This window comes from Coturnix japonica, chromosome 20 (assembly GCF_001577835.2).
Source record: "Coturnix japonica isolate 7356 chromosome 20, Coturnix japonica 2.1, whole genome shotgun sequence".
NCBI classification, from domain to species: Eukaryota; Metazoa; Chordata; class Aves; order Galliformes; family Phasianidae; genus Coturnix; species Coturnix japonica.
In genome coordinates this window covers 2,091,625-2,116,748 of record NC_029535.1, presented here as the reverse complement: position 1 = coordinate 2,116,748, position 25,124 = coordinate 2,091,625, and the positions used below count along the sequence as shown (strand labels likewise).

At 47.0% G+C, this 25,124-nt stretch overlaps 1 protein-coding gene across 1 annotated transcript in view; it reads left to right on the top strand.

Annotated features, from left to right (window-relative positions):
* TOX2 (TOX high mobility group box family member 2) overlaps positions 1 to 24,703 on the top strand; it is a 101,609-nt gene extending 76,906 nt beyond the window's left edge. Inside the window, exons 4-9 of the mRNA XM_015881385.1 lie at positions 5,122 to 5,361; positions 6,745 to 6,972; positions 14,536 to 14,616; positions 16,611 to 17,012; positions 18,592 to 18,722; positions 23,469 to 24,703. Coding sequence (XP_015736871.1) covers positions 5,122 to 5,361; positions 6,745 to 6,972; positions 14,536 to 14,616; positions 16,611 to 17,012; positions 18,592 to 18,722; positions 23,469 to 23,505 — 1,119 coding nt within the window. The 3' untranslated portion in view covers positions 23,506 to 24,703. The remainder of the gene's footprint in view (positions 1 to 5,121; positions 5,362 to 6,744; positions 6,973 to 14,535; positions 14,617 to 16,610; positions 17,013 to 18,591; positions 18,723 to 23,468) is intronic.
* The last annotated feature ends 421 nt before the right edge of the window (positions 24,704 to 25,124 follow it).

The window sequence follows — 25,124 nt, the reverse complement described above, 5'->3', positions numbered from 1 at the left end:
AGCCCTTGGTCCTGATTTGTGCCTGCCAGAGAGCTTCTCTTCAGGGAAACAACACGCCGTTACCTCTCATTTAAGAGGATAACTTGGCAAGTGTCTGAAATATTGAATGTAGAGCCTGAGCTTCCAGGGCACGCTCACGCAAAATGGGTCCAGAAATGTGGCTGCTGGTGGGGACCATAGAAATGGGAGGTGGTTGAGGCAGGAGGAGACGTGGAGCAGGTTTTGCAGTACCAGAAGCAAATGAAAAAGAAGCCCTCAGGGAAGGATGGATATAAAGACCTCCGAAGCAGGAGGAGCTCCAGGAGTGTGGTCTGGTGTTGGCTGCGTGGCTGCGCAGCAGAGCCCTGTTTTGCAGAACATTATATTTGAAGCTGCCAATATTAATTAGAAAGGTCGGGGTTTCAAATTAGGTAGCATTTACAGTAGACCGTAAAACTCTCTTTTCTTAAATATATCTGCTCAAATCCTCTTTAAATCAGCAGGCTGAGTGAGCTTGTCTGGCTTGAAATAACAGAGTGAGGAGCACTCAGTACCACTAATGCCGATATTTATTAATTCCTGGAATACTGGGGAGGCTCTGGAGGATGAGAAAAGAGCTAATGTGCAAATATTTAAAAAGGGAAACAGAACAGCCCAGGTAATTACAGCCCTGTCAATCTGCCATCAATTCTCAACAACATAGCGGAGCGGCAGATCCAGGCCTCAATTAATAAAGAATTAAAGGAAGGTAATATAATTAATGCCAATCAACACAGGCTTGATGGAAAATAGATCTTGTCAAACTAACTTGATATCTTTTTTGATGAGATTACAGGTTTGGTTGATAAAGGTAACGATGTTAACATAATATACTTAGGCATCTGCAAGACATTTGACTTGGAAGCACGAAGTGTGTTGAGAAAGTCGAACAATGTGAAATCAATGCGATACAAGTTTGACGGATCAGTTTGTCATTCTGCCTTCCCAGGGTTTGTTGTATTTTTACCATTGAAAGCATTACATAATTGCCAGTGGAGCGCGTAGATGATGCAGCAAGTAGGCATGTAATGATGGAGGTGCAGAGGTTTTTGCAGGTTCTGGTAAGCTAACCATGAAGAGTTAATATGCACTGGGGAACCAACACCGTCCTGCCTGGGGGAATAAAAAAGCATTTGGAAATGAGGACCCGGGTGGTTCCAGGAAGGGGATGGGAGGGATGGGAACACCCAAGCTTTGGTGTGAGTGATGGAGAAGAACTGCAGTTTTGATGTGGTTCCCAAAATCTTCTATGTGTCCCAACCCCACAAGCTGGTAGCTGAAGGCGCCTGATCCAAGGGGATGCTCAGCCCCAGCACTCAGCTATGGGCAGGACGCCCTACATGCACAGAGCCAGGTGGGAGGTGACCCCAACCCCCTGCAGAAGCAAACCACTCCCTTTGTAAATCCTCTCCTCCCTCTGCTTTCGTATTCATAACAGGATGATCGGTGGAACCAAAGATGTGGCTGTTACTTTAAAGGATAAATTAGTTTGACTCTTAACTCAATAATTAAAACTGTTATGGCTATGAGCCTGCAGGGATAATGTACTATTATTATAGTCATTTGTTTCAATTAAATGCTTACTGATTTTACAATAGCAGCTGGGCACCTGTGTGAGATAGCTATTACTCTGAACAAGACATCTCAAATTCCAGCAGAAATTTGTCACCGCACTAAAGCATTTTACATAGACCATGAAAGTTTATTAGGAGCAGTTACAAATCGGGAGGAGGAGGGGTGGTAATTGGGGATATATTTTCTTATCAGCTTCCCTCTCTCCTGCTCTCTCTCTTTTTTAAGTAAATCATCTTTAAGCATTTCAGCTATGGTGATGCGTTTACATTTAAACTTCAATACAGGAAAAAGCCTGCTGGGAAAACTTGGCTCTGAAGCTGCTCGGCTGCTAATTTCTCTCCCTGGTTGATGTGATTGTAATGGCTCATTCCCAGGAGCACACCCAGGGATTCCCAGGCCACAGCCCCGACCCACAGACTCCGCTGCCTGTGCTGCCCTGCCCTTCTCCCACAGCAAGGAGCACAGTTTGCATGTTTGTCAGTCCATTTTTGTCCTTCAGAAAGATTAGCTGGAACCTTTATAGGCTGATGTGCATATTCATTAAATAAAAAAAAAAAAGAAAGAAGAAATATTGTGGGGGAAAAAGTTGTCTTTGAGTTAGCGCAGCCTTTGGGAATCTGCAAAGTGAGATGCACTTAATTACTTCAGCTATGGCTGCATCACATCTCACTTCTGTTCCCCATGAGATGCAGAGGAGCTTCCATGGAGGCTGCAGACATGCCCAGGGTCTGGCAGCATCTCTCAGCAAGCCCATGGCACTGGGGCTGCAGAAAGCAGTGAGATCCAGCTGTCCTGGGAGCTTGTCCTGGTGACAGTGTTAATTATGTTTGTAGGTATTTACACTGGGCTTACAGTGGGCTTCGTGCGTTGCTCTGCTTTGCCATCATTGCCTCTGCTCCCAGGATGAAAGGTGATGGCCTTAAGTTTTGCCCAGAGAGGTTCAGTTTGGATATGAGGAAACATTTCTACTCAGAAAGAGTGGCAGTGCAGTGGCACAGCTGCCCAGAGAGGTGCTGCAGTCACTGTCCATGGAGGTGTTCAAGCAATGGTCGATGTGACACTGAGGGATGTGGGCATGGTAGGATGGGCTGGGTTTGGACTGGAGGTCTTTTCCAACCTTAATGACATTATAATCCCGTGACTCACCTTCGTTTTCACTCTATAAACACATTCAATTTGGAGAGGACAAACGACCCTCTCCAGTCCTGAGATCATCAGTGCTGCAGTGAATGGAGTGTTCTTAATGCCAGTTCTTAATGATGTACAGCAATAGACAGCTGCTTGGGAGGAGGCTTCAGGGTCCCTAGGAAAAACACCGCTGTGGTTGGGATGGTGTCAGCTTCCAGGTGGCTCACGTTCCCTTTTACCTGTGAATTTTCATCAACATTTGCAGCATGTGTCCCATATCCATAATTGCACTCCTGGACTTGTTCTGCTCTGATGCATAAATAACATGCACTGTAGAGAGAAAAGTGTATGATTACATATTTAATGGATAAATGGAGCTGTTGCGGTCTATTGGCCACATAATAAAAGTTTCACAAAGATTGTCTTAATACGGTGCTAACCCAAGAGGCTGCCATGCCTACAGATGGGAATGGGCTATTTTAAATTTGATGAAATTTTAAGCCATATTTCATGGCCATCCCCATCACTTCTGAAACAACCATCTTCAAAACTCTTCCCTCATTCAAATTTAAAACAAGAACAATCCATTATTCTTTTCCTTAGCAGGACATCTCCTTGAACATGAAAGGTGTCATTAAAGAGATGGCATCTGAGCCGAGCATACCTTTCCTTCACCACCATTTGGGAAGGATTCCACTGTTTGAGGACCAGGGGCTGCCAGCCCTTCTCCAGCCTTGCAGGCTCCCCATCACTGCCTGTCCTGCCATGACAGCAAATCCTATGGCATGTGGAGAAATCCCCTCCCTGATACATCCCATGCTACCCAAGGCCGTTGTCCATCCCTACCTTGCTTAATGCCTTCTTGGTCGGGATTTCTTATGTGTTGTATTTTGCAAGAAGAGGCCTGACCTTTGCAACAAGGCAACTTGAAGAGTGCATAACACTTCACATAGTTCAGGAAGCGAGTTTTCTTGGCTGCGTGCCGGAGCAAATCCAGCCCCACTGCCTTTGCAAACACACATTTCCTTGGAAGCAGCAGTGCAGCGTGGCCGCCAAGCCAGCCTCAGCCAAACTCCTGCTGCTGTGTAAATGCAAGGCACGATAAATCCCTACACTTTGTAATGCGTATAACAACAACGCAAAGCTGGGGAAGTCTACTCCCCTAATGCATGCTTCTCTACTGGTGAAGAATGGGAAAGTGAGAGTGGAGCATGCTGTCTCGTGTTGTTCAAAGCTCTTGATTCCTGACCTGTATGTCTAAAGCTGGCTTTGCGTTGGGATTTATTTCCTCTGAAGCCTGCTGAGCCCCTGTAGGTCTTCCCCAGGTTTCTTTCTGCATGCACTGCTAATAGAGCTGGCAAGCCTGGTAATGAGAGATCGCACCTCAGCGGGCTTATCAGAAATGAAGGTTGTTAATAAATAAAGCCTGGGTCTTTAAGCTCATGTTAACATTAATCAGATTCATATAAAAAGGAGGAAAAAAAAAAGGTGTTTCCAATGGGGTTTGCTTTCCCCTCCCACTGCTCACTGCTCAGTTGGGGATGGACCTGATGATGCAGGGGGGCAGCTCAGTTCTGCAAGGATGGAGAGGTGCAGGGAAATATGAGCTGTGGGCTCAGCACTGGGGCAGCTCCACACTTTTCTTCCAAATCTTCCAAGATTGGTGGTCCCAGCAGCCTCAGGAGGCAGTGTTGGTGCTGGTGGCCACTGCAGTGTCCCTGTGTCCCTGCAGCTGCTTGGTGTTGGCTACTTCAGTCCCATTGGATGTTCCCTCATTCTTATGAGAACAGAGAAATGGGATTTAGGGCTTCATGGCAATTTCAGGGTCAGCTCTTCCACAAAGCGTCCTCTCTCATCTCTTTGCATATACCTACATCACTTCTGCATTGCAAAACAGCAGTGATGACCCAGCAATTTCCTTTGCCCTTCTCTGGATGTTATTGTGCTACTCTCATTTTGAGTGATATCAAGACCAGCAGCAGTATTTAAAATTGAGAGGCGGCTCAGGAGAGACCTCATCACTCTCTACAACTGCCTGAAAGGAGGTGGTGGCAAGGTTAGGGTCAGCCTCTTTTCCCAAGTAACAGTGATAGGGCAGCCCAACATGGTGGAAATGGGGGCCTGAGACTTCCCTGATGGCTTCTGTGTTTCCCACTTTTGCCCCTAGATTTAACCCCAGTGTTGCTGGTGACCCACCAGATGACATGTTGGTTGTGACACCTTCACAGAGCCCTTAGTGCATTTGACTCGTTTCTTGCACCTGGCTGGCTTGGAAGGGACACGAGGGAGACTTTGTCATCCCTTTAGAGTCAACCAATGAATGCATCATAAAGCAATCTGACAGCATCACAAATAACTGAATACATTTTTAATTACAAAGTAATGTTCTTCTTTACGAAGATCCAGGAGATGGTCCACTCAGATGCTGCATCCTACGAGTCCAACCGACAAGTGCCACTGCTGAACCGCCCCGCCATGCTGGCTGGCCCCATGGGTGCCCTCAGCCAGTCACAGCTCATTTCACAGATGGGGATGCGCAGCGGTGTCACCCATGGCTCCCCATCACCCCCGGGGAGCAAGTCTGCTACACCATCTCCCTCCAGCTCTACTCAGGAAGAGGAGACAGAGTCACACTATAAGGTACGTGCAGTCACAGTCACAGTCAATCTTGTGGACAAGAAAACTGCACATTAAAGAAATGGGTCTGATGGCAGAGGGTGGTTCAGGTGCAGCAGGTCCTCAGAGCCAGGGTCCCTGTAATTGTAGGTCTCCAGGCTGTACTGGGGTGGTTAGCTGCTGTGTCGTTCCAGGGGTGGAGATGTGTTTATAACCAGCTGTCAGATCCCAGCTGAATTAGAGGTCTCCATAGTTCTAAATGTCATGGTGTCCATGAGGTTCAGCCCTTCGAGGTCTGACATCTATGAGGGCTTCCAGCACCTCTGAGGATATTCTGTTTGGCCTTTCCATCAATGCCATTGGCTCTTTGGTGCAGGGCTGACTCCATAGCCATTGTCATGGCTGTTGTGCTGCAATGAAATGAAACTTTCCTGCCCTTCAAACCTAGTGTTGACAGCCCTGCCCATGGCAGGAGGGTTGGAACTAGATGATCTATAAGGCCCCCTTCAACATAAGCCATTCTGTGATGTCCCCAGCTCCTTCCCGTGGCCACCAGCTATGAGGTCAGCCCCCTGTGCGGCACTTGAGTGAATCAGGAAGGACTGTGGTTAGTTACGATGCCATCTCACTTGCTAATAGACTGAAGCCCTGTTATGAATTTCTTTCCTCCTAATAAGGTGGCCTTTCACCTCAGTGCCTCCCATTCAAACCCAATTGGACAATTTTAAATTAAATGCTTCTTTTGGTCTCTCTGCTCATTCACTAATGGTCACTGAACTGATACTGAACTTAATGATCAGTTGAGCTCTTCCGTACAGAGAACACAAGCAAAGCTGCCCTTTCTCCCCTTGCTGACCATACCAATGTACATGAAGCTTCTGAAATCCAAGTCCTCTGCGCTCATGATCAAATGAGCAAACCCATCAGGAGCAAAGATCTTTTGCTCCCAGCACTGACAGGATGTGCAGTTTTTGCAGCATCATAGTGTTTAAGACAGGAGGTGCCTTAGAACCTCTGATGAGGGGTCAAGAACTGCCCAGGGGTTGCATTCCATGGCTTCTATATCCCCCTATGTCTAACAGCCTGCCCAGGCACAAGCTGAGTATTGGGATCTTGTTTCTGTGCTGCCTCCACTGGAAGCACCCCTGTTAGCACACCACTGGCTGCCAGCCCTATGATCCGTTTGGTTCAAGCACCTGGCTTTGTCTGGCAGCACCCAGACAGGCTGCAGTAAGGGAATAGTGCCTGTGAAGCACTTATTGAGCAGAGTTTAAAGAGTTGGTTGTTGTATGTTTGTATGGATGGCACTACTCGAGCATCTGCAGTGTGAAACAATGTTTGGGCAGCCAATGTATGCGCTTCTGTGTAGATGCTTGTGTCCCCTGCCAACTCTCTTGGTTTTTGCAGGTCACCGGAGAGAAAAGACCATCAACAGACCTGGGCAAAAAACCCAAAAGCCAAAAAAAGAAGAAGAAGAAGGATCCCAATGAGCCTCAGAAGCCCGTGTCAGCCTATGCCCTATTCTTCAGAGACACACAAGCTGCTATCAAAGGGCAAAACCCCAATGCTACGTTTGGAGAGGTTTCAAAAATAGTGGCATCTATGTGGGACGGCTTAGGAGAAGAACAAAAACAAGTGAGTTATCTTTTTGGTGCTTTTTGTTCAGCTATTAATGTATTTTTCCATTGCAAAGGGTCAGCATCTCCCCAGGATATTCAGGATCACAGTCAGGGCCCCTGTAGGATACACGGTGTCTGTTTCACCTCTGCTCTTTTTCTAGGAAAAAAAGCCTCTGCTGTTACATGGGGAAGTGCAAATCTTTCAGACAATTAGTTGTTCCTGATAAGGACTTGCTTTGTAACAACCTCAGTGGTATTTCCCTGGCATGAGCTCCTTTATGGAAAAAGTTTCTGTGTTTGCTTACAAAGAGTGTCTGGAAAGTGGAAAAAAATGGTTAGCTCTCTACCTTACTGGCCAGAAACTGAATGTTTAGGGCTTAAAAACTTGAGTGGGATGCATCTGAAGCAGCTCTACAGAGGAAACATTCCTGCCTCAGAGCTGTTGGCAGCATTCATCCTCCACATGTGAGTCTGGGTTCAACCACTTTACTGATGCTGAGTCAGTTACAGCTATCAGTAATTGCTTGGTCCCTACTGAGAAAGCCCCAGGGAACACTTTTCACAGTATGTGTGGCTTTTTGTTGGGCAGAGCAAGGTCTGACACTGTGTGATGCATCTCTGAGCCCAACCGCAATGGGGCTGATGGTCCTGCCCACATAGAGCCCTCCTCTCAGACCATCTCCAACTTCAGTTGGATGCCCAGGGCCTGGACTTAGAGCAGCTGCATTTAGGGTGGGAGCAGCAGCAAGGAAAAATCACTGAAATGGAAGTCGTGCTACTAGAAAATTGCCTTGCTTTTCATCCCACACCTTACAAATGAGGCAGTCTGCCTGCTGGTCCAGTGGGAGTCCCCATAGTGGGCAAAGAGTTGCATTGATGCTTTGACAACTCTGCCTTTCCTTCTCATGCACCTTCTTCCTGAAATCCATCCTAAGTCCTCTGGTCACCTGGGCTTCCTTTGCAGCCCGTGGGTGCAGTGATTGAGAGCATGGGGCTGTCCCCAGAACTGTAAGACTGTCCCTGGGCTGTGAGGCTGTCCCTGAGGCAGGAGGCTGCCTCCCCAGGTTCTGCAGTGCAGAAAATGGCTTTGGGCCACGTTGCAAGTGGTCCAGGAGCAAGGGAAAAAACGTGCCCCAGGTTCTCCATCTCCTCTTGCTGCTGCCTTCCTGCCCCCTGACATCCTGCTCTGCCTCTCCCTTATTCCATCTGGATAGAAATATCTCTGTAGGTTGGGCGCTGAGTTCGTCTGCAAATGTGGTTTATGTAGTGGAAGTACTGTGGCAACCCTGACTCAGCACAGTGCAAATGCTCGGCTCTTAATTAACAGCAGGGATTTAACCAGTCCGTTTATCTTCCCGGCTAACTCTCCCTTCTTCTCCTCCATGAGATAGCAGCAGCTTCGCTGTCTCTTTACACGCGCTTTCTAAGTGGCTCCATTTCTCCCTCTGTAATTGATTTGATTAAGTCATTTGTTCCTTGTCTGGATGCTTAAATATTAACTTCCTGCCTTTGTCTCCAGCTGTGCGCTCCCCTCCCAGCACAGTTACCTCCAGGCTGGAGGGACGCAGCGCTGCTCTGTGCGATGGGGCACGTTTGCATGTTGAAAGTCTGGCTGGATGAGAGCCCCGTTAGTCCCTGTTTGCTTTCTCCTGCCAGCAACACTGTCAGGTTTGTTTGGATTCGTAAGGCAACACAATGGAAAGAAGGAAAGCAAAAAGGAAGAAAGTAGAAAAACACATTAGCCAACTGTCTTTAAAACGTAAAAACAAGGATATCCAGCATGTCCTTTCTCCCAAGGACTGCAAGCGTGGTGTGCACGTGTAATGAAGGCAGACGGCCAAGTTCTCTGGGGAGGGGACAGTGACCAAGCAGGACAGCTCAGCACCAATGGCTCATATCCATCTGAGACCTTATAGTTGATAACCTCATGCAGAAGAGGTGCAGAACGCTAAGGCTGGATGTCCTCAATCAAGTCAGACCAAGGCTTTAGTTAATGAAAACTTCCCATGGTCCCGCTGTGAGTTATGGGGCTGGTGGGTGAGATCTGGGGCTGCGCTGTGGTCCTGGACTTGGATCCCTCGTACCCCAAAGTACAGGGAGATATTTGTGTCGGGGCATTGCTTCTCTGGCAGGCTGATGCGCAGAGCTCATCCCCACCATGCAGCTCATAGCCTGATGCTTTCTTTGCTGTAGTTTCTGCTTCAGATGAGGTTTACCCACCTCTTTCTACTTGCCAGCAGGCTCAGTGTTTCCCCAGCCTGAAGCATGCCTTGTTCCTGCCTGGTCAGGGACAGCACAGGGAAGGACATTACGCTATAAACCCAATTCCCACCATTTCTACAGCAGGAACTGGGATGCCAACTATGTGCCAGGGAGGACAGGCAGCACAGAGAGGGTTAATCCCTTGGCATTTGGGCTGCTAATGATTATATGCATTGTAATATCAAAGCTGTAGCTATTTATTTGCCATCGAGCAGGTGCTGCTGCTCCCACAAAGCAAATTTGCTTTCTCCTCCTGATGAAACAAGCAAAATAAAGGTTGCTCACGTACCATTTCAGATATAGGTTTTTTTTTTTCTTCCCTGTGCACGAGCTGAAAGACAAACACTGAGCGGGAATCAGAATGCACATTATGCAAGAAACCATATAATCTAGGAGCATCTTTGATTTGGCTGCTGCTGTCACAGCCATGCATTTCACAGAGGGGCTTTTTTTTCCCTCTCTGTCGTTCTCACTGGTTTATCATTTGTGCCTTTGTCATTTTGTTCCTTCTTCTTCTCCTCTTCTCAGCCTCTTCACAATGAATCTTCATTTTCCCTCTGACACACTTGTATCTAAATTTCCTTATTTCCTGCCTTTTTTTATTTATATCTGTTGCCTGGTGATTTGATCATGCTGTGGAATACAGGATTAGCAATCTCCGTGTCCTTGGGTACTGCTCAAGGACACCTGTTCGGCAAGTGGCGGTTTTCTTCCCCACTTTAACCCCTTCCAGCGTGGCTTCTTCTGCCTCACAGCCACAAATAACGATAGCCCTGAAATATCCGCAGTGCTGCATTAGCGGGACGTTGTAATCTGCATTCTTCAACAGCTGGCGTGGCCCTTCCTAAGGAGCTTACATGGGAATCTGAAGAATGTGACTCGGGGAAGAAAAAATATTAATACGTACTCTTTGAACTTTGCAAATAGTTTAGCAGCTGTTCCTGTAGAGATAGCTTAGACTACAGTGAAGAGAGAAATGCTAATGCAGCCATTATCATCCAGTGGGGTACCTGGCATTGTAAGCCTCCTGCAGCTCCCGGCCCTGCTCGAGTCTCCAAAATCCCCTGTTCTATTTTATTTCTATATGAAAGCATTGTCCGAAGAGGTTGAACAAGGCCTGAGGCATGAGATTAATCTGGGGACCCACCAAGGGCACAAGGGTTCCAGCACATGTGAGCTCACGATGCTCATGCTGGCCCAGCCATGAAAAGCTGCTCCATGGCAAAATGCAGACGTGATTTTCCCATACAGATGCACAGCCTTGAGAATAACACAGCATGCAGACTCCGGGGATAAATTACCTAACAGAAGAATTGCTTGCTCAGCAGAAAATAATAGATCACCCATCTAATCAGCTCCATCTGCTCATTGAACCTGATCCATCACCTGGTGACAGGACACTACGTATATCTAGAGAACAGACAAGTCCAGGGCCAGTTGGAAGGTTGTATTATGGCAGAGCCATCACAGAGTGGAGGTCCTGTGGGGTCTGCATGCAGCATGGCCAGCAAACTGCCCTCTTCCAGCATTGCTCCAGGACTGTCGGTGCAAGAGCCAGGAGTGCTGCTGGCTGCTTCCCAACACCTGGCAGTGAGGAGCTGGAAGGAGCCCAGTTATAGCATCTTCTGAGTGCCAAGAAAAGTCGTGTACTGGAGAAGAATGAAAGCATCAATCCCAAATGATGTCAGGAAAGATCTGTGGAGATCAGGGTAGCGATCAGGAAGATGTGAAAAGGCAGGACTGCTTCTGAAAGCAGCTCCAAGTGTGTGATGAGCAAAATGAGAGCTGGGGAAGGTGTGTACTGTGTGGATGAGTTAAGCCCTTCCCAAGAAATGAGCAGGAGTGATGCTGAGGGGGATGCAATGACCTGGGGAAGAGCTGGATGGGAACTGGGAGTATGACGTGAGTGTATTTCTTACATGCACTCCCAATGGAGGCATGAAAGCTGTATGCAAAGCAGACAGGTGGTGGGGTGTAGCAAGGAAGTACTCTCAAGTCATCATAGAAATAAGCCATATAAATTGTGATGATCCCAAGAGATAACTCCAAGGAAAGTATATAATAGTTACAAGGAAAAAAATCTCCAGAATTACAAGCAGAATAAAATCCAAATGTATACGTTTGGGGGGAAAGAGTCATGGAATCATAGAAAGGAGGGCAAGGAGAGACTTAAGAGGTCAGCCAGACCATACTGCTGCCTGAAGTCAGGATCAGCTCTACTTAAGCCATTCTTGATGGATGTGTGCCTAATCTGTTCTTAAACCTTCAGTGGTGGAGATTACACATCTCCCCAGGCAATCTCTTCCAGTGCTTAATTATCCTTACTGCTAGGAATGCTCTGCTCTTGCTTAGCCAACATTTCCCTTGCTACAATTTAAGCTCATTGCCTCTTTTCCTATCTGCAGAGGATCGGTCACTGCCTCCTTCTTTGCAGTGTCACATTTGGAGGCTTACATTTGGAGTTCCTCCTGGTCTTCTGAGTCAGTGGAGTCCTTCATTTAGTTAGGTCACTCTGCTTGTCAGCTTTTCTCCCCTCGTGGTCTATCAGAGAATCACAGAGCAGCTCAGCTTGGAAAGGACCCTGAAGAACAACAAGCTCCAGCCTCGACCTGTATTTCTTTTTTGAAGCAAAATGCCCCATACTCCAGCTGGCACTGCAGCAGGGGGCTGTGCACCCAGGATCATTGCACACTAGTAATGTAAAACCAAGGCACCCCTTGCATGGAGGAGGAGGATTGGTCTGGAGCAGAGTGTCCCTCTCGCTCCTCTCCAGGCTCAGAAAGCAGCATTGCTCTTAAATGCCTGGGAACAGAGGTTACTGATAACAGCTCCTGCTGCCACTCTGTGCCTGCACGACACGGAGCTGCTCGTGGGCGTCAGCGGGGTTCGGAATAATTGTCTTCTCTAATTAACTGGTTATCAAACAAGAACATTTCATTACGGTACAATTACTAGCTGCTTTGCTGAGACACAGAGGTGTCAGGATTACGATCCCAACATATGCTTCTTACAGCTCTGATTTCGTGTTTTCATAATCACTAACCATTTCTGCTCCCCCCCCCCCCCAACCCACCCACTCGCTTAATGACTAATGAATCCTCCTGCTAGCGAGTAGGAAAAATAAGTCAGTGGGCATGGCAGGTTAGAGAGGAAAACATGCAAAATGTTTTGAGGATCCTTAAATCTGATAAATTACTTGGAAATTAAAATCCCTGGGAGAAAATGGGATTTAATTAGAAAGTAACATGGTTTTGTCAATGTTTAAATTAAAATTGTAAAGGTTATAAATACTGCAGTGAAGCTGCTTTTGCACAGAGGGTTGGTGAGAGGTTGTGCTGAGGTCTGTGTGACACAGTGGGCTGCATTTTTGCTGTAAAGCATCCTCGATAGGGCAGACTGTGGGTGCAGGAAATGCTGTGTGATCAGACAGATGACCCAGCGAGATGGACACCAAGCTGGGGGACCCCTGGGAAAACCCATGATATGGACACAGCTGGGTGTGGGAGAGCATCCACAGACACACCATGGGCTTGGACTCCCTGTGCCCTGCCCTGAACATCATTTGTGGGGACAGGAGTAGACCTGGGACTCAACTGTGGGCAAAGACACCAGCACAGTGCAGTGCCCATAGACTCATAGAAGCATTAAGGTTGGAAGGACCACTAAGATCATCTAGTGCAACCATCAACCCATCACCATCATACCACAAAACCACGTCGCTCTCCAGGGTCATCTCCAGGGATGATGTCTCCAACCCCTTCCATGTGCTGGGAAAGACAGGGACAGATGGAGAGTGGGGAAAAAAACACAAAAAGACTGAATGCCTGAGATGAATGTAGGCACTGAATTGGTTAGTTATCCATCTATTCGCATTTAGGTTAAGGAAGCGTTATAGACCAGCCCTCTCCCTGCCCACAGCCGTGAAGTGCAGTTTTCCTTCAGACAAGTCTTCCACATAACTGAGTTATCCCTGTGTAGATGTGAACACTTTGGTTTCCTCTAGTCCTGGTATTTTGCTCTTTCATGCTGCAGTGGGAGCTCTGGGTGAAGGGTATAAGGGAGGCATTGTAGGGAGTGGTAATAGCTTTTATTAGGGTACGGCTGGAAGAAAGAGTTGCTTTTCACAGGCAAACTCTTCTTCAGGCTGACATTTCAAAATGTAATTTTGCTCTGAATGGAGCAAATATAATACTTCCCAAATACCATCAAGCCAAAGACAAACTTAGGAAAAATGCTCCGTTTTTGAGCAAATTGCAGAGCTGCAGCGTGTCGAGGCAAAACGTTTTATTGCAGAATTCGCTCCAATTTAGCAGAGAAAATAAAGTTTGCAGTCATTTTTTAATATATCTGATCCTCAGTGATTGTAGATAGAAATTCAAGGATCTGCGTGGCTTGGCTCCCGGAGCTGGTTGCTCTGTTTGGAGGTTCTTTGCTATTGGAAGGGTGCTGTCATGGCAGGTGGCACGAGAACTTACAAAAGCACAACGTGAAAGCAATGCTGAGTCAAACTCCTGAATGGAAAAGGAAATTCTGCTTCATTTGCTCAAATGAATTTCACCAAGACTCTTCTGCTGCAGTCCTTTTACTTTTCCTGCTCTCGTTTTGGCAGCACGACCCATTTTGGTTGAAGTCAATGGGCATCACCCCAATTCCATCACCACCCAGCACCATCCCAGGGCAGCGGTGCCCATACTCAGGGCCTGGTAAAACAGCAAGCAAACATACCTCCTCAGAAATTAGCTATATTTCCCCACCAGGCTTCAGTGTGCTGATTGTTCAAGGCTGGTGCTGTTTTTAAAGCAGAATGAAATATATGCAAAGCTGTCCTAATTGAAATTACCTTCATTTGTGCCGCTTGAGGAGGGCTTTGAGTTTCCAGCAGAGAAGAGAGCTGACAGATATTTTTCTAGGGAGTTTCTTCCTTTCGCTTCTATTTTTTATTTTATTTTAAAATATTCTTCTGACATGTTCAGTTTGATGTGCTTTGCCCCATGGGGAGCCATCCTGCCTGGATAACGCCGTTGTTTCTCCATGCAATGGGAACCAGATTTGGTTCTACCAAGAGCCTGGATCTCACTCTCTTCCAGCTCCTGTTCAGAAAGCAGACATAGTGATTTCACCCTATAAAAGCCTTTCAAGGCTTTAATTGCTTGATATGAAGTCAATTCCTCCCTTGCAGAACTGAGATTTTCATGCTATGTTTCAGTGTCATCCCTGCCCAGGTCATACAGACTCCTGCAGAACAGAGAGGGTGCAGCCAACCCAGCAGCACCCCATTCTGCTTCAGTCATAATTCTTCATTATTTGGTCCTTGCAGGCATACAAGAGGAAAACAGAAGCTGCCAAGAAGGAATATCTGAAAGCTCTGGCTGCCTACCGGGCCAGCCTGGTCTCCAAGGTACGTTGGTGCACACTGTCTCTGCATGTGGCAATGATGAGTTCACTGTGATCCATAGGACTTCCTGGGCTTCTGAGTTTGTAAGGAATACTGTGTAATTGTGCTGTCAGAGCAGATATTGGTGTTAACTGCCTTTCCGAGAAGCTAAAGGAATGCTCTGCTGTGTGACTGTGGCCAGCTCAGGTGTACCAAAGTGATACCCCATTTTGGAATGTCCTCATCAGCACTTGGCCCTGCAGAGGAGGGCTGAGCCTGCTCAGGGACCAAGAGGGGTGTCTGCTGCCTGCCCCCACCATGCAGTGCCAGCACTGAGGGAGGGCACAGGAAAAGGGAGGGGGACAGATCCCCACCTCTCCTGCACTGTGAGCTCCAAGAGTGCCAACAATATGGTAGTTCATGTAGCTGCCACCCCACAAACATTCTTCTCCTTGCTGCCCATATCTCGACACTGAGAAAGGTGAGGGAGGAGTCTAGACCTGCACTGGAGAGGTTGTATCTGCAGGAGTGGTGCTACAACTCCTGCCCACAAACACCTTGCGGTGGTATTGAGCTGCTGCCATGTGTCTCAGGATGCCTTAGTCCTTCTTTGAACATCTCTTGTCTTGATCCACGCCTTGATCCATCTGTGTTTGGCCAGTCACAAGTGCAAAGACTCACAAAGCCCTTGTGAGGTTTCCAGCAAGCCCACAGCTCTGGCCTAGCACTGGGACATGCTCAGGGCACTGTGAGGGGCAGAGTAGGGTTGAAACAGCAAAATAACTTGTCCACTTCCTGCTCCCTGGATGTGCTATGCTGCATATACTATATGTGCTTGGTTCTATACCACACCCTCAGTACTTATTAATCATATTCAGCTGCTACAGGAGATACCGTGATGTCCCAGATCCACCATTGTCTGTGGGATCTGTGTGACTGTGGTGTGGGCTGGGCAGGCTCAAAGCTTTGGCACAGATGTGAGCGCTGTCACTGTCTTAACTTGTGAACAGAGCGGCAGCAAGGACAGATGTCTGAAATGGGGATGGAAATAACTATTTTGGGGTTTAAAGGCTCTTCTCCTGGAAACTTTGAATATGGATAGCAGTGTTGTGGGGTAGGGTAGCATGGAGGGCATGGAGTCACCACACTCTATGGTTCCATTTTTCTCCAATGACCAATCATTTTTTTGCAGAAGAACAAGTTTATTTTGAGTAAAACAGCACTGTGTGTTCCCTGCTGATGGGTGAGAAAAGATCTGGAGGATCATTACAGAGCCCATCACCAGACAAAAACCTCATTGTCCGAGCCAGATAATGTCCTGTTATTCTTCTCTTATTCCTGCAGAAATGAGGCCACCATTGTGTTGTGCATTATAGACCCCACAGGGCTGCAGAAATGCTTAAGATTAAGAAAGGAGTATTTTTACAGTCCCATTTGTGCCTTAGTGGAAGCAAAAGGGGTCTTGTCACCCACCTATGTGGACCTAAGCAGTGAGCTGTGGACAGGCAGCTTGTATCTGTGCTAGTTGCTGCCTCTCCTTTGCTTGAGGCTCTGCCAGATCACAGTCATAGAATCGTTTGAGTTTGAAGACACTCTTAAAGGCCATCTGATCCAACCTCCCTGCAATGAACAGGGATGCCTACAGACAAACCAGGTGATCAGAACTTGGCCCAACCTGACTTTGAACCCCCTCCAGGGATAGGGCATCCACCACTTCTTGGGCCAGTGCCTGACCAGCCTTATTTTGAAAAGCTTTTTCAATGCATATTTGAGTTACTGGGCTTAAATTTCTCAGCTTTGGGTATTGGGCTGGAGTTGCATGGGCTGGGTAGGACAGGTGTAGAGTTGAGCAGCATGATCTGGAGGATCATGGGGATCATCCCAAGCCCTAGGAGGATCTCAGTGCAAATCATGCTTCTGCTTTGATTCTTCTTGCATGGTTGGAAAGGGCAGGTGCCTGGGGACAGATGATGGTGCCTCCTTCCTCTCTCACCCACTTCCAGTCTGTTTTCCTACAGAGCTCTGCTGACCAGGGGGAGACGAAAAGTGCCCAGGCCAACACACCTTCCAAGATGATCCCACCCAAGCAGACCATGTACCCTATGCCACCGCAGGCTTCGTCACCCTACCCCGGCCTGGGCTCCTTCCTGTCCCCATCGGACCTGCAGAGCTACCGCAGCCATCCCAGCCTCCCCAGGACCCTGCCCTCCAAGCCCATGCTGCCCAGCATCAGTGCCTCCCCACCACCCACCTTCCAGATCAGCCCTCCCCTGCACCAGCAGCTCTCCTTGCACCACCCGCAGAGCTCCCTCCTCAGCCAGCCCATCAGCATGCAGCAGGTCCCCCAGCAGCCTCTCCTCTCCCCCCCCATGGCACTACAGGTACAGCCCCCCATGAACTCCTCGCCTCCCGGGCAGCAGGTGAGTGCATGACCAGCAATGTGCTCGATAAAAGGTGGATGTTTCCCCTTCATTGCGTGGGGTCGGTTGGTCACTATGTGGTTTGGGGGTGGAAATATTACCCCCTCTGGAAGGATTTTGGTGTGAGTCACCATAGCATGGATATCAGCCCCAATGGTGACAGTCAGGGGAGCCTCTCCTGGCTCTATCACTTTGCATATCCTCCATCACACATTTTGGGGTGGTGTTGTCTGAAGTGCTGAGACACGTAAGAGCAGCACTAGCCCCACAAACAGGGCTGGGCTGTGCAACTAGGGCAATGAAGGCTTTGTCCATGGGAAAAGCTGCAGGGGTTGGGTTTGCTCCTGGTAGAAGTTCCTTGTGCTTGTGGTCCCCCAGCCTTGCCTGATAAGAACATGGATCTGAAGGAAAAGCTGGCAGCAGCAAGAACCACCCCTCTATCTTATAGAGAACATGCCAGTATATGGAGAGGGAGATGAGAGCTTTCCAGAGCTTCTCCATCTGGAATATGAACTGGACCAACTATTCATAGTGAAGGACATATGCTCTGAATTCACAGCTGCTACCATTTACTTGATGATACTTTTAACTGTATTATTCACCCAGATGGTTGAGTTATTTGGGTTTCACATGTTTACTAGCTGTATATCACAAAATTCACACAGTACTTTAGCAATGAACAAAGCTTTCTTTCACATAATGTGACCCGTTCAGTTTGGGACTAGCTCTGAGGAAACAGAAATTGTTCATTTTGGAATAGCTATTGTAGTGGAAGAAAAGGAGAACAGGGATGTGGAAGTGCGGTCATTCCTCACCACTGTAAGGAGATGATACATCTAGGAAGGTAAATCCAAGCACAGGATTTTATTCCCAGCTTGATCAGGGTATCCCACATAACTTCACACACTTTGGTTGTGCTTTGGCTGTACATAAGCAAACGTAGCTTTGGTATTTCAGGGGATGCTCATAATCACTTTAATTGGGATATTTAAATGTAAAGTGAAAAAAACGTGTTTCCCTAATTTGGATGTTTCTGATAAAACCATAATCTTGGTCAGGTAACTGCCACAACTCTCCTTTTTCATACACATTGCCTAATTAAACAGACCCCTCAAAACTGGGATCATGATTGGCTTTCAGATAAAAAAGCTCCACAGAGCCCTTGTTAAATTGCCAGCAGTGACAGCTGACGGAGACAGCATTGCTTGTGTGGCTGTTCCTTACCTTGTTACCATACTCTGTGACAGGCTAATGCCTCACTGCAAAAGGAGCAGCACTTCAAGTGGAAAAACGGGTTTGATTGCCCAAATACTGATGTGAAAGCTTTCCTGGCTGTGCTTCTCCTGCAGCCACCTACTACTCCCTTGAGGACCCAAATAACTGAGGGTCAGCGGGATGGGATTTGTAGCTGCATGGACACATGTTTGCAGCAGCTCATGTTCTGCACCATGGGGCTTTGAGTCCTGGGCTGTTTTCCTCCTTTGGGACATACAGTTGTGTTTATGCAGTATGTTTAGATGCTCGGTGTCTCCTGCCTCTGTCCATCCATGTAACCCTTCCTTTTTTCTCCACCCCACAGGACTTCTCACATATCTCCTCTGAGTTCCCAAACAGCGTTGGACCCCGTTCGCCTGGTGCATCAAATCCTCCAGGAAGCACTGAGTGGGACAATGACTACCCCAGCAGAGAGTGTGGGATTAACCACTGCAGGCCAGTAGACAGTGGGGCATTGCTCACACATTTTCTTTCACCTGAACTATGAACGTATAGTTCCAAAAGGGATGGGTGGTAAAGAGAGGAAGATGTCACGTTGCACAAAGATTTTGCATGTCCTTGTCATGGTGCTTCCTCCCGCAGCTTGAGTCCTAGGTTGGAGTCCCTTGAGTTGCTTAAAGTGCCAATAAACTTGGTTTAGCCATCACTGAGTTCTGGGAGCAATTTCTGATGAGGTTTTTCTGCCTCCCCTGAGCAAAATGGGTCAGCACCTTTTCACTACAAAGCACAGGGTACATCATGTCTTTGTAAATGATTGGAAGTCTGACAGCTTACAACAGCTGGGAACCTACCCCAGAACAGACAGCAAGATGATGGATAGGCTAATTATGGTAAATGATGCTCAAGCTGTGGAGGCAGTTATCTTAAAAAACACAAATGTTTTCACTGGACATGAAGGGCTTTCCCTTCTTGGAGGTTTTCCATCCCATGAGCAATGGAAGGGTTTGAGACATTTCCTTCCAGAGCAAAACAGGGAAGTCCAGCCCAGTACTTGCAATAAACAAACAAATAAGTCCACGTTCTGTGAGTATTTGGTGCATCTACAATGTGTAGATGTGGTACTTAGGGACGTGGTGGGCAATATTGTTGGTAGGTGGACAGCTGGACGAGATCTTAGAGGTCTTTTCCAACTGTAATGGTTCTATGACTCTATGACTGTGCCCTGTAAATAGGCATTTTAATGCTACTTGCTGGATAATTGTGTGGGCTGGCTGGCAGTGGTGGCTGTGTGCAGCCAGAGCAGTAAGTGTGTGGGTTTGCTGCTTGCTTGAGGAGCTTAGACTGTACTCGTGTTGAGCTTCAACTTTTGTAGCTGTGTACCCCGAGCAGAGTCCCAAGGGATGCTGGGGTTGGAGGGCATTGGCCACATCCATAAGCAATGTCCTTCTATGTCTGAAGTGATCAGTCTTACCACCAAGGCCACAGTCTTCTCTAGCTGTCTCTATCCATCCCAGGATTTAACCATGGAGGGCACAAAGCTTCATCCTCCTTAAAGCTGTGTGATACTTCAGTCCTCTGCACCTACCAGGTGGTCTTCTGTCCAGATCTTCCCACTTACACCCCGAGAGGGCCAGCACAAAGGGGAACACAGCTTGAATTCCCCAATAAATAAAAACATCAGGCTCATCTCAAAGCTGGGCAAGAATGAGGGTGTAAGAGCAGTTTCCAACCACAGCCTAATCCATTGCTCTTGGCTCAGCATTAATAGCTTCAAGCCTGCTCTTGTGTTCTGTCAAACAGGCACAGGGGGCTGCTGCGAGAGCAGGTAGGGAAGGAGGTTGGTAGCTTCTGAGTATTGTTTGATTTGCTTGAAGTGCTGGAACATAGTGCTTTCACTGGAGATAATAGCAAGCTCCCAGGCTTTTCAGAGTACAGCTCCCGCCTGTGCCAGCAGTGCACTTACAATTGCTGGGCTGGGCACAGTCTGTACAGACGTTTATTTCTTTCAGGGAAATAAATAACTCACCGAGCCATTAGAATGGGGCTGTGTCTGCCTGAGGAAGGTGCTCAGCTACGGGGATTGTTCTGGGCTCTGCTGGGGAATCTGGCACGCTCCTTAGCAAAGGCACTGCAGACGACCCCAGAAGAGGAAGCTCTTTGGCACTTGATGATAAAAGTCATTTTAGATGCTGCAGGCAAAACACTTGGAGAGTTATTTGTGGAGATGCTGAGCAGAGGTGACTCCCAGACACGGGGGAAATGCTAATGTTGTAGGCAGGGTTGGGTTTTGTGTTGCTAAAACAAGCTCTTTGCCATCCGGCTGTAGCGCCGTATTGTTAGCACAGGGCCCATGCAATTCATGATCAAAGCTCATGCATTGCATGACTTTGTCACAGCAGAAAGATTGAATTTCATGGGTTTATCGCTGCTTCCTGGAAATAAAAAGAAATAAGATCATTTTAAAACCAGACAGATTATGCAGAGACTACCAGATAATTACGAGAGTGGGTTATAGAAATGAACTCAGCTGCATATGGAGCATCTGATGTGGCACTGAGGGACATGGTGGGGATGGGATGGTGGCTGGACTGGATGACCTCAGTGGTCTTTCCAACCTTAATGATTCCATGATTCTATAGCGTCCACTTGTAGTGTCCATACACATCAGTAGGAACAACCCCCTTCTTATGACTGCACTGCAGCCTGTGTGTATCTTAAATGTGTCATCCAGGAAAGTGATGATGCAGACCTCTTCATCTTCCTGCCTGTGCTGTTTATCCAGTTCTGCACTGATTTGCTAGCTATGCTCAGAGCCTTTAGGCTGCTCATCGCTGCCTTGCTCTGAGCTGGGCACAAGGTGAGCCACAGCGCGGCTTTGGGTATCATTGGGAAGCCTCTGGATCATGTTATTGCCCATTTCAGCCTCCAAATGGTGTTCAGCTTAATTGTAATTTAAGCAAAAACAGCGATAGGCCGGGTGGAAAAGGGACTCTTTTCTGTCGTGATGTGGCTCAGCTGTGGAGCCCTCAGTTCCTGAAAGCAAGGATCCCATTGACTGCCCCAGCACACGAGGAGTGTGCCTGGCTCTCAGACGAGGATGCCAATCTCATGCCTGCCCTTGGCATTTCTTCAGCTTCGCTATGTGCTGGCACTGCTTTAGCTGGGGTAAAACCTCCTATTCTTGCATTTCTTTTTGTGTTTGTCATCCAGACATCTGAAAAGCTAACGAGATGGGCTTTCTCTTTGTCCTCCCCCATCTAATAGATCCCTTTAGGAAGGATTGCTGAAGCTTTTTTCTTTTTCTTTTTCCAGCCAACTTATACCCTTCAGATTCCAGGATCCTTCAAACAGACACTCCTTAATTCATAAATCAGCCATATTAGAGGGAGCTTTAGATGTTTCTTAGCCCATCCTCTCCCCATTTAAAATGAGTTTTTGCTCACTGACTTCCATCCAATTTTTTTCTAGCTCTTTCTGGGCTTAAGCCCAAGCTAACCCAGCCTGCTAGCAAAGACACAAGCCTCCTTTCTCCATCTCTGCTTAGTGCATGACTATCACTTCCCACAAGCAATTGCAGCATCCAATTTCATTGCTTTTTGCCATCGTATCACAGACTTATGCAGTCCCCTGTCTCCCCCACCTGACAGCCTTGCTCTCGCACTTGCTCATTCCCAGGCACCCACCAAATATCTGTGTTTGCAGTGAGTTTCTCCTATCTCCCCTGTATCCTGGCTGCAGCTCAGTTTACAGATACTTGCAAACCTTTTGTAATTCTTCCAGACACCTCACCATATTTTTCTGCTCTTTCTCTACCAAAGCAGTCTGCGGGGTTTGTTTCCATTTGTCTCCTACTGTTTAGATTTGTGGTGGCAGCACTGAATGCCACTCATCTTCCCACCTCCTTCCTCTCATTTGCAGGAGGTAACTTTATCCTCCAGGTTTTAGGAGATGCTGTTGTTAAGGCCCAGCGTTACTCTGGAGATGCTGAGCCACCTGCTCTGTGGCTGACCCTGCTTTGCATAGGAACCAGGCAGTTCCAAAGCCCTTCCAGTCTGTATTATTCTGTGTATTGTCTAAAATTCCAATGAATTTCACCTAACCCATAGCCTAGGCCTGCAAATTGTGTGAGCTGATTAAAGCTGGTACCTGTTTGTCATTTCATGATGCCATTAGAGGTGTGCCAAGCCATGGTGGAAGGGCTGTGGTAACCCAAGGATGCAGCACAAAAGTGTTTAAGCCCAACAGAAGTGTTGGTGCTCCTGCAGTCACATCCAGGTTGACTCCAAAGCGAGGCCTCACCTCCCCACCCAATTGGTTTCCTTAGGGGTATCAGCCTTAAGCACCTTTTCTCCTCTTTTCCTACTCTTTGGGGTTAAGGAGGAGATGCTCTCAGGTAAACTTTGCCCATGTACAGCCAGCTGCTCCATCCAGCTGCTGGTTTAGCAGCACCAATCCCTGCTAACCATGAAGCAATTCACTCTTACGTAGGAGAAATTTCCGAATCAGGCACTAAGTGAGCAAACTGGATAAAAAGACAGAGGCAAAACATCACAAATGCACTTAGTTCAGGTTCAATTATTTATGGCAATGCGTTGTAATGAACTGGGAAGTGTTCTGTAGCCTACTTTGTAAAATTAATGAAGTTTTAGTATCAGAATACCTCTCTGCTGTTGGCCGGTATTAAAATCTTTGCTGAGTGCAGTAGGGAACACTCTGCATTTCAAATGCAGATTATAAAATGTGGAGATTAACAGAATGCAGACTGGTCTGTGCTGCACTCTGTCAACAAAAGCACTGCTTGTTGTTGGCTGCTGTTTCCCCATTATTCCACTCACAATCACACCCACGCCAGGATTTCCCAAAGCTTTGCAATGTTCTTCTCTACTTTGAAGGCCGAGGTGTCTTTATGGAGGTGATAATGTTCTTAGCAGATCTGTGCAAACAAGAAGACCCACTGGAATGAAATGGGCTTCAAGAGCAAAGCCAACATCGTGCTTTAATCTGGGAGAGGGACCCACTCATCTCCTGGGGTCACAGCCCCGAGCTGCCAGAGCTCAAGGAGCATTTGGGCACCTCTCTCAGCCATAGGGTTTGGGTGGTGCCGTGTGGAGTCCCTTCCAACTGGGGATGTTCTGTGATCCTATGGCGTGTGAATGGTGAGCCAGGTGTGCAAACAGTAAGTGCTCATTCCTGACCCCCAAGGGCTGCCCATCTCACCTCCTTTTCTCATTTCCCTTACAGCATGCTGCCAAGAGACAAGGCACTCTACCTCACCTAAGGCTCACCATCTGTCCCAGGAGGCTCAGATGAAGGACACTTGGGAGGCTCTATCTTACAGGCAACGTGGCGAGGCTCCGAGCAAGTCGTACCGCCAAGAGAGCAACCTCTGCACCTCGTCGCTGGCTTTCGTCCCTAGGCTCCAAGAGCAGTTTTCTCTCATTGCTTTTGAACTCTAAAGTCTACTTTCCGTGGAAGGCCAGAACCTCGTTAATCACAAAGAACAAAATAAAAACAATTTAAAAATAAGTAAATAAATAAACACAAAACCAACAAAAAAATAATAATAAATAGTGATGAAATAAGGACACAATTTTTCTGCTTGCCATCAGCTTAGCTAAAAACTACTTTCCTAGTGAACTGCTTTTAGATGCAACGTAAGCCCGGGTCTGGTGTCCTCAGGCATTAGGCCAGCTCAGTAGGAGGATGCACTCTTTTGACTTGCTAACAGCACTAAACTTTGTGCAAGAAAAATAAAAACAATGTGAAGTTTGTGTGAATATTGTACATGCAAAGGCCTTGGATGTCTGGCTAAAAAAAAAAAAAAATTAAAAAATTAAAAAAAAAGAAATAAAAATGAATTAAAACACAAAAAAAAATAGTAAATAAAAACTATTCCTGGGTAAGGTGGTGGGGGAGAGAGGAGAAAGGCAAAATACGGGAGGGAAGATGTGAAACAGACCATGAGAATATAATTTGTTGGATAGTTGTAAGTAGTTTGCTAAGTGTTTTAGAGCTGTGCTAAAGACATCTTTAAGATTTTTTGGTGACAAAGATTAGTAGTTTTCCTTTATAGTAAAAGCATTTTATATTAATTGTAGCACATTTTTTTAGTTACACATAGAAGGGAGATGTGTATAAGAGAAAACCAACGACAAAATAAAAAACAGCCTGCCAAACTTGTTTCTATTATTTGTACAGCAAGAAATGGACCGATTTATATCCATGTTGTATGGCATTATTCTATTTTTTCTGCCATATGTCCATCTATTTAAAGAATTGCTGACAATGACTTTTGTCTATTTATGAAGAATTAGAGAGCATCATTACGGTTTCTCATAAGGTGCGTTTTTTCTTTTGGTTTTATTTTCCTTTTTTATTCTGTTTGACGGCGCTGTGTTCGCAGCACCCGGCACATTGGGTTCACAATGCTTATCTTACCTTTCTTTATAATAAAAGAGAAGAAAAATCAAACTCAACCGGTGTCTCCTTATTCTGGGGTTGGCCATGGCCAACGTGGCTGCGGTGCCCATGCCTTGTCCTTGTCTTCCACCACATCCTTGCTTGTTTTCTGTTCTCCCCTTGCTTTGGGTCAACAGGATTTAACCTACTGTGTCTGGGACCACCTCTGGCAATTCAAATGGATGGCTGAGAAATGACCACCGCAGCAGACAAGTATTTCTCATTTGCTTTCTTGAAAAACACCCACCTTACACTTAGCAGAGTTGAGCATCGCTCAGTGCGTTTAGCTACAGGAGTGCAGAATCATGGAACCATACCATAGAATCATAGAATCACCAAGGCTGGGAAAGACCTCCAAGGTCATCCAGTCCAACCATCCACCTGCCACCAGTATTTTCCATTAACTCGTGTCCCTCAATACAACATTTCTTGAACTCC